The sequence below is a fragment of the Haliotis rufescens genome, unplaced genomic scaffold, assembly GCF_023055435.1.
Source record: "Haliotis rufescens isolate VD_foot unplaced genomic scaffold, xgHalRufe1.0.p SCAF_56, whole genome shotgun sequence".
In the NCBI taxonomy this organism is placed as follows: Eukaryota; Metazoa; Mollusca; class Gastropoda; order Lepetellida; family Haliotidae; genus Haliotis; species Haliotis rufescens.
The window spans coordinates 848,972-862,391 of record NW_025964290.1 but is presented as its reverse complement, the minus strand read 5'-3'; the positions used below and the strand labels follow the sequence as shown (position 1 = coordinate 862,391).

At 43.6% G+C, this 13,420-nt stretch overlaps 2 protein-coding genes across 2 annotated transcripts; both read right to left on the bottom strand.

Annotated features, from left to right (window-relative positions):
* Positions 1-1,177: 1,177 nt before the first annotated feature.
* LOC124115970 lies at positions 1,178-4,541 on the bottom strand. Its single transcript, XM_046477154.2, has 2 exons — positions 4,472-4,541; positions 1,178-1,796 (listed from the first exon to the last, which is right to left on the bottom strand). The coding sequence occupies exons 1-2, from the start codon at positions 4,496-4,498 to the stop codon at positions 1,239-1,241; spliced, it is 585 nt and encodes a 194-aa protein (XP_046333110.2). The 5' UTR covers positions 4,499-4,541; the 3' UTR covers positions 1,178-1,238.
* A 3,888-nt stretch (positions 4,542-8,429) lies between these two features.
* LOC124115965 lies at positions 8,430-12,542 on the bottom strand. The gene is made up of 2 exons (XM_046477150.2): positions 12,493-12,542; positions 8,430-9,476 (listed from the first exon to the last, which is right to left on the bottom strand). Exons 1-2 carry the CDS (start codon positions 12,517-12,519, stop codon positions 8,928-8,930), a joined length of 576 nt encoding a protein of 191 aa, XP_046333106.1. The 5' UTR covers positions 12,520-12,542; the 3' UTR covers positions 8,430-8,927.
* Positions 12,543-13,420: the final 878 nt, after the last annotated feature.

Below are 13,420 nucleotides of genomic sequence, written 5' to 3'. Positions count from 1 at the left end.
TAACCCGACTAACGGAGACTTTAACCCGACTAACGGAGATTATAACCCGACTAACGGAGACTTTAACCCGACTAACGGAGACTATAACCAGACAAGGCGAGACCATAACCCCAGCGGCTGAGATAGTCACCCGACTAGCCGAGACAGTAACCCGAGTAGCCGAGATAGTCACCCGACTAGCCGTATTGGTAACCGGTGGTGTAATGGACACATGCGGACATGGGTCATTCTTTAACAGTGATCATTTCCCTTGGGCGTTCTTCCTCTGGTGAACTACACCCACTGGTCAGGACACAAGTCAGTATTTCGAAGACACGTGAAACACCTTTTTAAACAAACACCGCTAATGTAATGAATTTCATAATGTCATCCAAATTAACTTTCATCCTCAAATTCCTTAAAGTACACATACCATATAAGGTGGAGCCAACGTGCGTGTTGTAAGTAGACATTCATGTGTATTACTACAACGGGTTCCCGGATGTGACGATCTGTGTAATCACGAGGGTGTGGTGTTTACCTCGGCTACACGCATCACACACGCATCACACACGCATCACACACGCACCTGGTACATTCCCAGCACACTGCAGATGTTACAACATGTCTGGAGGATGCAACTATATTTAGCTGATAGAGACACCTGTACGTATGACATCTTGTTTGTTTGTTGTTTAACGCCGCACTCAACAATATTCTAGCTATATGAGTGAGTGAGTGAGTTGGGTTTAACGCCGCTTTTAACAGTATTCCAGTTATATCACGGCGTAACAGCTTAATGTGGGAGGAAAGCCCGAAGTGATTCCCCCCCACCACCAGATCCCGTTTATCGCCTGTTACGACAACCATAGTCGCCTAATACGACAAAGTCACCTTTACGGCAAGCATGGGTTGCTGAAGACCCCGGATGACTGCAGTCTGTGTAAATACACAGCGTTATTCACGTGCTTCCTAGCTGACCAGCTGAAGGGTCGGAATGTCGCCTCGACACCTTGTGTTATAACACAACAAACGTTGCAGTCCATATTTGTTTCGATAACAAGAAGACTCTAGGTTGTAAAATATCATTAATGAATCATTTGGAGGACACAATTTGGCGATACATCTTTATCACTGCATTCTTATACGCGCGTCACAGATGTACCCTGTTCTCAATAAATACACGATTAGAGCGGGAATAAGATGAGTTTATGACCAATCAGAAAGACGCTATTTAAGCGGGCAATGATGTCAAGATCCTATGGTTGGGATCTCGTTCTGACGTTGTCTGTAAAGCGACTGGGCGCATGCGCACACTGACATCCGATGTTGAGCGGCTCCCAGATGGCGGCGTAGCGATACACTCCCTGCACGCACGCGGTCCGCCGGAACACCTTGGTGTAATATATTATTGGCAGACAGTCCATCAGGTTGGAGGGGCCATTGTCTGGTCTCAGACATTCACCACAATTGCACTGAGTCTCGACCAAGGTGTCTGGTCTTCTGTTCTCGTCGTAGTTCAACACGTAGTGGAAGGGGCAGACCCTCCCCCCATGACGTCGCACCGCCTCCTCCCACGTCGGGCACTGGGGCTCCCCCGTCAACACCGCGTGCCTCAAGTGTACGAACTGTTCGTGGACTGAAGAAAGATTGGCAACAGTGTCCAGGAGAGGTGGAATTTGGTAAAAACTGTCATGGAGTTCATTTTGGAAGTCTATTTTACGGTTAACAGGCTCCCGGCAGCGTCCGGCTCTTCTTCCGGTAGCCCAAGCTGAACATTGCGGCATCGCTATGACGACACACGTTGTGAGGAGTATCTAGAAACAAAATATCGAGTGGTTATCCTTGGTGTATCCTTGTCCGACATAACGAGTCCATCTCTGGATCGTGACTAGATGTATCACTGAACCGTTCAATCCCGAATAACAGTCACAGACATTTCGGTCCAATCCCAAAAAACATTCACAGACATTTCTGTCCAATCCCGAATAACAGTCACATACATTTCTGTCCAATCCTGAATAACAGTCACATACATTTCTGTCCAATCCCTGTACGTCGGTTTGTCGGTTTCATTCACAAAGAAAACTGACACGCGATACTCACGTGACTAAGCCCCCTTTCCCATTCCACTTAGACTGTGACTACACAAAGCCATTCAGAAAGTGGTCAGTTGAAAGAAATGTTATATTTGGGAGAACACCTTTTTAGTAAAGTACAACTTCTAGTGTAGCCTCGGTGGCTGAGGGGGTTACATTGCTGACTTTGTGTGCAGGCGATATCGTGCCTCAATCTGGCAGTCTGGGTTCGAATCCCATCTGTACTTTTCTAAGATAGTGTTTTCTCAAATATAACATTTATTGCATTCAACTTAGACGAGCAAGAAAGTGAGTCACGCTGTTGCTTTCGTGTAAATTTAGAAAGATGTCAAGACCGCCTCCGTGGTCTAGTGGTAGAGCGTCCGCCCGGAGAGCGGAAGCCCGGGGTTCGATCCCCGGCCGAGTCATAACAAAAGACGTTAAAAGATTGTACTTGTTGTTACCCTGGCGCTCGGCATTAAGGGACTAAAACAAGGACTGTCTGAGTGAGGTATTTATGTTAAACTGCGGCATGGTCTCTCAGTGGGCTAGCACTATAAATCGGCATCAGTCCGGAGTAGTACAAGCAGCCACACAAACACACACACGTACATGCACGTCGCTATATAAGTGCAATAATCTTGGACGTGACGTTAAACTCCATTTCGGCTCACCTAGAAAGATGTCAGTTCTCAAACAACTGACATGAAACGATTCGTCAGAGGTCAGGTTTCTCAGATGTTCCCTAATACCAAAGGAGTCATGCAGAAAATCTTTAGCTCGACCGACTGATGCAGAATGACTTCCTAAAATAAATTAGCGAGTTCAACTTGTACACAGCAAATTTAGTCTTATGCTTATGGGACGTTTTACTTGAATATAGGATTTATAGAAATAACTTCATGCTGGGATGAACAGCCCGTGTTCTGTACTGAAATAAACATGCATTGATGCACAACTTATGAGAGAGTGAGTGAGTATGGTTTTGTCGCCGCTTTTAACATTATTCCATCAATATCACGGCGAGAGACACCAGAAATGGGCTTCACACATTGCAACCATGTGGGGAATCGAACCCGGGTCTTCGGCTAGACGAGCGAACGCTTTAACCCCTAGGCTACCCCACCGCCCCATCAACTTACCAGAAGAATCCTGACAATGATATGAAATACATACAAGGGCGATACATGCCAAGACCCGTGAAGATCAGCCGTAAAAGGCGACTAACAGGATCGGCTGGTCAGGCTCGCTGACTTGGTTGATACATGCTAAGACCCGTGAAGATCAGCCGTAAAAGGCGACTAACGGGATCGGGTGGTCACGCTCGCTGACTTGGTTGATACATGCTAAGACCCGTGAAGATCAGCCGTAAAAGGCGACTAACAGGATCGGGTGGTCACGCTCGCTGACTTGGTTGATGCATGTCATCGTATCCTTAATGCGTGGATCGATGCTCATGATGTCATTCACTAAATTATATGGTCCAGACTCGATTGTTTACAGACCGCCGTTATACAGCTCGAATATTGCGGCGTTAAACAACAAGCAAACAACGAAACTTAAACTCCACGAAACAGTAAACACAATTCCGATATTATCAAGAAGCGCATTTAAGGAATCTACGTGACCGACAGTGGCATCGTCTTGAACGCCTCGTGGGGGCGGGGTAGAGGAGGCCTGGCACTATATGGCTGGTAGTCTGAGGCGAAACAAGATGGCGGTCAGTCAGGGGACATGGTTGATTTGGTCTCATCCCCCAGAGGGCTGGACATGTTGGCCTGACATGAATATTTACAGGTCGCTGTGATATTTACAAACAACAACAAAAAACAAACAAACAAATGTCTTTAAAGAGATATCGAATGAATGAAGGTACACGTGTAGAAGTAGGGGGTGGGTAACCTAGTGGGGAAAGCGTTCGATCGTCCGGGTTCGATTCCCGTCATGAGAACAATGTGCGAAACCCGCGTGTGGTGCCCCCCACGGCCATATTGCTGGAATAGTGCTAGAATCTGCATAAAACTATATGAGTAATTGTTCATCTATATAAAATTAATGAATTGAGAATATCATATACATTTCATAAAAGATAGGTATGAATCTATTTCTCTAATGAACGACCATGTTATGTAAACGCCCTTATCACAAACGTTATAAACCGGTGTTTAAAGAAAGGGGATCGATCATTCATACGTGTAGAACTGCGTTGTTGTATGCTGAAGCCGCAAGACACAGTCTCTTACCGTTCCCGGGGACGGTCGGGTAGCCTAGTGGTTAAAGCGTTGGCTTGTCACGCCAAAGGCCAGGGTTCGAGTTACAATGTGTAAAGCCAGTTTCTGATGTCCCCCGCCGTGATATTACTGGAAAAAGCGGCGTAAAACCATACTCACTCACTCACTCACTCACTCACTTACCGTTCCCGGTGACAGCAGTAACGTCATGGTGGCTGTGTCGTCGATTTCTTGGAAGTAACGCGTGGGAAGATCTTACTTTGTTTTGGATTTTCAGAAAAGTATCCAGTATATATACCAGGTGCTCACGTGACAGCTACATTGCGGGTGGGGAGAGGGGCTTTTTTCAAGTGACGTCATTTCTCTCCCAGTAATTAATCTCCACCAATAGCTATTGACGCTATCATTCCTTCAGGAACTTGTCACTGATCCCCGTCTTCCGGATCCACTCTCTGTTGCGGAGAGATTCCTCGCATCATTAATTTACCGCCAGTCGCTGTGTGGAGCTGACGCTAGCACACCCCAAAACTCCTCACAGCGATGTCCCGTTCGTGGAGCTCTCTGCACATTCGCTGCCACCAGTCAAAAGCTGTGCGCTCGTCACGCCGAAGACCCGGGTTCGATTCCCGACATGGGTACAATGTGTGAAGCCCATTTCTAGTGTCCCCCGCCGTGATATTGCTGGAATATTGCTAAAAGCGGCGTAAAACCATACTTAGTCAGTCAGTCAAAAGCTCCCCACTGTGATAGGTGGCTACAGACATGATTGAAATTGAACTCGCAACCGACTCGCCGTTATGTTTACAAACAAGTGATGACTGCCTTGACCCCGAATACTCTTACCCTGCTATTTTTTTTATTTGTTTGTTAATCTAATTTGAATCTCTGTTTCATTACAATTAGCATGTACTTGGAAAAGTAAGAGAGAAGGTGGCTGATTTTCAAACAAACAAAAAGGTAAATTCATTTGGGAAATATGGTCAATCGTAATCCTTTTCAAAATTAACTGCAGCGATGGTGGCAGCGATGGTGGCAGCGATGTTACCGAGTGTGAGGAAGGTGTCACCCGGCTGTATTGCTGGGGTCACGTGGTTGATGGCGGAGAACCAACGTGTTGTGTGGAGTTCAGGGTTGTTCGTCCCGGGGACATTATTGTAAAGTGTGACAAGTTAAAAATAATTAGTGAATCTAAGACAATCTTCAATTCCGAGTCAATTATGTGATTAAATTCAATTTCAAGTTGGTTAGTTCGAAAGCGTGTGGGTGTGGGTGGCTTGGGGGATAGGGTTTGCGTGCGTGCGTGCGTGTCTGTGTCTGTGTCTGTGTCTGTGTCTGTGTGTGTGTATTTTTGGAAATTACAGAGAGACAGATCAATATATAGTCAATATGGTGTTGGAACGACCGCACGCGAACTTCTCTGTGACGTCATGAACAGTGAATAATGACATGACGTCATGAACAGTTGGTGACGTCTTTGTTCCCGGCCAATTCAGACATTTGCTCCAATCGCACGGACCAAACTAAACCGACTAACGGTGTGCATCACAGGGTCCCCGATTAAGGTTTCCCAGCTGCTTATTCAACACGACACATGTCCAGATTAAGAAAGTAAATGATGAAAAGAAATAAAATAGCAGCCTTTCAAAAAATCAAGTCAAACAACTCTCCTGACGTCATAGTATTATCTTTGTGTGACGTCAGGAGCAGTATGGCGTAATAATGCTCCAACTAACCAATCAGCTAAATCAGTGTATTCAAATGTCAGAAACCACCCGGTCGAAGTTTTTTGTTTTCTAAACATTCTTTGTCATTTAATGAGTCTTCCGCCTCGTCAACAGCAATCGTGACGTATACACAGGTGAGGCGGGAAGTAACATTGTTGAAGTTCATAAGCTGAAAACTACAAAATATATAAAATAAATTTCGGGAACTGTTGGCACTGAGGTGAAACGAATATTATAAAGTGTGACTACACAGTGACAAGTACTTTACAGGGGAACATGATACTCACTTCAGTCTACCCTGTGCCTGACGCCAGCCGGGGACCTTACACATAACACACCGAAATCATATGTCTATTGACATTTCGAATTTCAAGCAAACGATATCATTCAAACTTTTTTTAAATATATAAAAAAAGATAGATTAACGATTAACTAAGGATCTATATCGAATGATAATGATATCATGTATAACACCTCCCTTGGAACTTAGGTACAATACAATACAATACAACGCAATACAATATGTACAATATGTAACACGTTGCATCAGTACATCTGCTTGTTTTGATTGCTTACGCTAACATTCGGGGAACATGATCACTTCGGGGGTAGGTGTGGGGGGCGGAGGAGGGGTCATGTGACAGTCATCACGTGACAATGAACACGTCAGTAGGTCCTGTCTTCCTCCTATTGTAGGATGTGGCATTACCTGCTCGAGGGAGACAAGAAGCGGACATTGCTCGTTGTGGGGCTCACCGCATGAAGCCTTCCGAGTGCTGGGTGCGGTGGAGGGAGCGTAAGAAGAGGGCCGACAGCTGATACACAATCACATATCGGGCCGAGGAATACGCTCATTACAATTACTTCTCTAGTGAAGCCTTCACTGATGAATGTAGTCATTAATACAAGTACTTCACTATTGTAGCCTTCACTATTGAATGCGGTCATTGATATAAGTACTTCACTATTGTAGCCTTCACTATTGAATGCGGTCATTGATACAAGTACTTCACTATTGTAGCCTTCACTATTGAATGCGGTCATTGATACAAGTACTTCACTATTGTAGCCTTCACTATTGAATGCGGTCATTGATACAAGTACTTCACTATTGTAGCCTTCACTATTGAATGCGGTCATTGATACAAGTTCTTCACTATTGTAGCCTTCATTATTGAATGCGGTCATTGATACAAGTACTTCACTATTGTAGCCTTCACTATTGAAATGCTGCCTTATGTATAATCATCTTGTTGAAGCAGATATCGATGTTAATATGAGAGAGGAAACCCTGCCCAGTATAATATATAATACCCACAGTCTATTGTATATTTCCGTCTCTATAATAAGCATGTATAACAAGGAATCACTTTCAGATTGTGACGACAGAGCGTGTTCGCGAAAACTTGAGAGTATCCTGTCCCACCGGTAACACCCATCACAAACACATGCAAAAGGCAATCAGCTGTTCACCAGACACATGTCTTTTAAATTTTGATGCAGATAGGGTGAAGAAGACAATTTGTAAATTGATGGAAATTGTCAGACAGTTTACAAATTTACTTATATGTTGCTCAATATATATTTCAGTCACTGACTTGAGAATTTGCAGTGATAACATGCACTGTTTAGTGTTCATTCAGCTTCCAGAAGACCCTGGCGGTCTAGTGGCCTTGACCTTGACCCATGACGAGTGGCACCGGAAGTGGACAGAGGACATGCGCCTCGAGAACACCATATTAGTGTGGTTAATTCTATGTAGGATGTGATGAATGTGTGTGTTCATGTGACATGGACAATGTCCTGACGTTTCTGGTGAATTGTTTATGGTTTTTCCAACGTTATAACTCATAGGTTTCGAAAAGGCAACAGCGGTAGTGATACCGGGTACCCTTTTCACGACGTCAAGGCATTGATCGCGGTCTTCCATGTGATCATCTGTACAATATCATCAAATATACAGGGGCGGTCGGGTAGCCTAGTGGTCAAAGCGTTCGCTCGTCACGCCGAAGACCCGGGTTCGATTCCCAATATGGGTACAATGTGTGAAGCCCATTTCTGGTGTCCCCCGCCGTGATATTGCTGGAATATTACTAAAATCGGCGTAAAACCATACTCACTCACTCACTCACTCACTCACTCATCAAATATACAGCTGGTAGGTAACCCAACCAGTGACGTCACGTCTAATAAATAATAACGTAGTAGTTATTATGGCACAATGTATATTTCACGTTACTATGGTAATGTAATATATAATAATATTATATGTATAATTTGACCAGAAATACATATTTATTAAATGCACACATTAACCAATAAATTACAACCACTATAAATGTCAAACTGAAAACAGCAAAACAGACTAATTTAAATAGATAAATCACAAAGTACGTGATAAACAGTAAATGGAAGTAGTTAACGTTGGTACATGTATATTTTGTGACCTTGAATTGATATCGAGTAGGGGCGTTGGGGTAGCCAGTGCTTGAAGCATTCTCTGGTCACGCCGAAGTCCCGGGTTCGTTTCCCCACATGGGTGCAGTGTGTGAAACCTATGTCTGGAGTCCCTCGACGTGATATTGCTGGAATATTGCCAAAAGCGGCGTAAGACCATACTCACTCACTCACTCACTGATATCGAATACAGCAATACAAGAAGAACCATAGCACCTGAGAAGATAGTCCTTAATAATCAGGATGTCACAAACAGGAGATATTGATAAATTAAAGATATGAGATATCGTACGTATGTATATGTGTAGATGATTTGAAAAAGTAAAAACGTAATTCAGTCAAAAGATTACGCTTTCAATATGTATCACAACCTTACACATTTTGCAGGTAGTTCAAATGTTAATTCATGTTCAAGGGAGGCTAAGGTGGAGATCTTGTCAGTTCAAGTCCTAGAGCGTCTAGGGTAGAGATCTTGCTAGTGAGTTGTCTGTAAAGCGACTGGGCGCATGCGCACACTGACATCCGATGTTGAGCGGCTCCCAGATGGCGGCGTACCGATACACTCCCTCCACGCACGCGGTCCGCCGGAACACCTTGGTGTAATATATTATCGGCTGACAGTCCATCAGGTTGGAGGGGCCATTGTCTGGTCTCAGACATTCACCACAATTGCACTGAGTCTCGACCATGGTGTCTGGTTTTCTGTTCTCGTCGTAGTTCAACACGTAGTGGAAGGGGCAGACCCTCCCCTCATGATGTCGCACCGCCTCCTCCCACGTCGGACACTGGGGCTCTCCGGCGAAAATCGTGTGTCTTATTCTGACGAACTGTTCCGGGATTGTTGAGAGATTGGCGACAGTGTGGAGGAGAGGGGGGACTTGGTAAAAACTGTCACGGAGACGGTCTTCAATATTCATTTTACGGTTTGTAGGCTCCCGACAGCGTCTTGATCTTCTCTGGGCTGTACATTGCGGGATCGCTATGAGCATTAACAACGTGAAGCGTTTCTGAAAATGAATAATCAAAATCCGTTACTATCTCAATGTCTCAACGGACAGCTAGACGTTTCGTGTTGATTGTATAATGTGCATTGCTAGCTGTGGGTATGTCACTACGGACGTTATAACTGCCGCTTGCCGCTCTGTGTCTGCCTTCAGTGGTGTTGGTCTGAACATTACGGATTCGCGGAGATACAAAAACTATTGGCCTGTCTTTCAAAGCCGACAAATGCTCTGTAAATTTTATTTTATCTGCTTCTCATTTGTTTTATTTAAATACTGTAGAGAAAGATTTCAAGTCTCATGGCTAGATATTTCAAAGAGCGTCATACGACTCTTGCTCAGAAGTTGTTTGATCAAGGTTCAACATTCAAGGCCTCAATAAAGCTTTAAAAATCTGGAGTAAATTTCCAAATTTGACGCCTCAGTGACAAATATTATATGCCATTCCTGATTTTAGCTTGAACCATATGTTCCCGTGTTTTTCAGGTGAACAACTGACTTGCCTTTGCATGTGTTTGTGACGGGTGCCACCGGTGGGGCAGGATACGCTCACCGTTTCGCGAACACCTGGCATCATCACTATTTGATAGTGATTCATAAACACATGCCCATGATAGAGTCCGAATCGTACTGTCAACCTTGACTTACATTCAGAAACGTTAGTTTATAAACTGCTGGGCAAAAGAAAGAACACTTGAAACTTGGATATGACCAAAATAACAAAAACGTATCTAGGCTGCAAAACACTAGGATACTCGTATCAGGTACATCATGACAACACAGCACTACAGTTATACCAAACAGGTGTCATGACAACACAGCACTACAGTTATACCAAACATGTTTTACGACAACACAGCACTACAGTTATACCAAACATGTTTCATGACAACACAGCACTACAGTTATACCAAACATGTGTCATGACAACACAGCACTACAGTTATACCAAACATGTTTCACGACAACACAGCACTACAGTTATACCAAACATGTTTCATGACAACACAGCACTACAGTTATACCAAACATGTTTCATGACAACACAGCACTACAGTTATACCAAACATGTTTCACGACAACACAGCACTACAGTTATACCAAACATGTGTCATGACAACACAGCACTACAGTTATACCAAACATGTTTCATGACAACACAGCACTACAGTTATACCAAACATGTTTCATGACAACACAGCACTACAGTTATACCAAACATGTGTCATGACAACACAGCACTACAGTTATTCCAAACATGTGTCATGACAACACAGCACTACAGTTATACCAAACATGTTTCACGACAACACAGCACTACAGTTATACCAAACATATGTCATGACAACACAGCACTACAGTTATACCAAACATGTGTCATGACAACACAGCACTACAGTTATATCAAACATGTTTCATGACAACACAGCACTACAGTTATACCAAACATGTTTCACGACAACACAGCACTACAGTTATACCAAACATGTTTCATGACAACGCAGCACTACAATTATACCAAACATGTTTCACGACAACACAGCACTACAATTATACCAAACATGTTTCACGATAACACAGCACTACAATTATACCAAACATGTTTCACGACAACACAGCACTACAGTTATACCAAACATGTTTCATGACAACGCATCGCTACAATTATACCAAACATGTTTCACGACAACACAGCATACAGTTATACCAAAGATGTTTCATGACAACACAGCACTACAAATATACGAAACATGTTTCACAACAACACAGCACTACAGTTATACAAAACATGTTTCACGACAACACAGCACTACAGTGGTACCAAACATGTTTCACGACAACACGGCACTACAGTTATACCAAACATGTTTCACGACAACACAACACTACAGTTATACCAAACATGTTTCACGACAACACAGCACTACAGTTATACCAAACATGTTTCACAACAACACATCACTACAGTTATACCAAACATGTTTCATTACAACACAGCACTACAGTTATACCAAACATGTTTCATAACAACACAGCACTACAGTTATACCAAACATGTTTCACGACAACGCAGCACTACAGTTATACCAAACATGTTTCATGTCAACACAGTACTACAGTTATACCAAACATGTTTCACGACAACACAGCACTACAGTGGTACCAAACATGTTTCACGACAACACAGCACTACAGTTATACCAAACATGTTTCACGACAACACAACACTACAGTTATACCAAACATGTTTCACGACAACACAGCACTACAGTTATACCAAACATGTTTCACGACAACACAGCACTACAGTTATGCCAAACATGTTTCACGACAACACAGCACTACAGTTATACCAAACATGTTTCACGACAACACAGCACTACAGTTATACCAAACATGTTTCACGACAACACAGCACTACAGTTATACCAAACATGTTTCACGACAACACAGCACTACAGTTATACCAAACATGTTTCACGAGAACACATCACTACAGTTATACCAAACATGTTTCACGACAATACAGCACAATAATTTTACCTAAAGTTCAAAAAGGTTTCCATTGTGAGACTAAAATCGGATAACAAGACGCTAACGTATAATATTATAGCATCGTGTTCAACTTCCACTTTGTATTAGTAATATACGCATCGTAAAAAACCTGACAGACATAACTTGTGTGATGCCTAACGCTATATTACCACAGCAGTGGGAGGCACGAATGGCCCATTCGTCTAAGACGCCGCAATTAGCTGTGCGGAGTTGTGTCCCTTGGACACGTCAGTAACCTATAATTGTGGGTTCGAATCCTGGTTATGTTTCTAGGTTTGTCCGTACCATACCCGTGCTCGAGGGTTTAGCCTAAACGGTAAACGTTGAGACCCAATAACTAGGGGCTTTCCTCCCACAGTAAGTAAACACGCCGTGATATAACTGGAACACTGCTCAAAGCGGCGTTAAACCCAACTCACTCACTCACTCATAAAAGGTGGTGCAATCTCGGAGAGTTATTTCTCACCATGAAGCAGGAGGCCAGCATCTTCATCTTGTCGGCCTTTGTAGCGTTGTAAAGATTGGCAGTGAATGACTTTCCCAGAGACCAACCTACAACTAATATACCCCCATACATCCGTCATAGCCACCCGAAATAGCGGATGACCAAATGGGTTTTCACATCATGCCTGGATGCTGTGTAATCCACCAGTCACTGTTGTGGCGGCATTGTCTGCTGGACGCACCACCTCCCTGCCCCTTCCGTCTCCACCCTCCTTCATCCTCCTTCACTGATGCAATTCGCTGAATCCATAGATTCAGTCGTCCGAATCACGTCTTGGTCGAAGGGGAATTTTTGGATATTTATATTCCTCGTCCTAAGATATGTATTCTGTTTGTGTTTGTATGGATGCCGATGCTGAAAACAAACACGGCCACGTAATCATTCATACCAGCCTGTATTAGTCTGTAACTGAAACACTGAGTGAGTGAGTGAGGCTTTAACCATTAGGCTACGCGGCGGCCTCTTAACTCAGTGTTATGTATACTATAGTAATATGCAGACCTCGGAGCCGTATCGGCCCTACAGTATGCATTCCGTGCACCGACCCCTTGCCCCGCCTTGTGCCAGCGGAGTGTTTCCGACCCGTCAGTGTGTACACTTATATCCACAATTCTGAATTTATGAGTTACTGTATATGTTAAACGATTAACATGTAAAACACGTCAACACTTTTAGTAAAAGCATACTTTATTGATGAACACCCCTTGTATGACAAGGAACACAGTCTTCATATAGGTACGAACCGTGAACATCCGGGCTGGAGTAGGTCTTCAGCAACCAGTGCTTGCCGTAAAGTATGCTTGTTGTAAGAGGCGACTAACGGGATCGGGTCGATTATTTACAGACCGCCGTCATATTGCTGGAGTGCGGCGTTAAACAACAAAAAAAA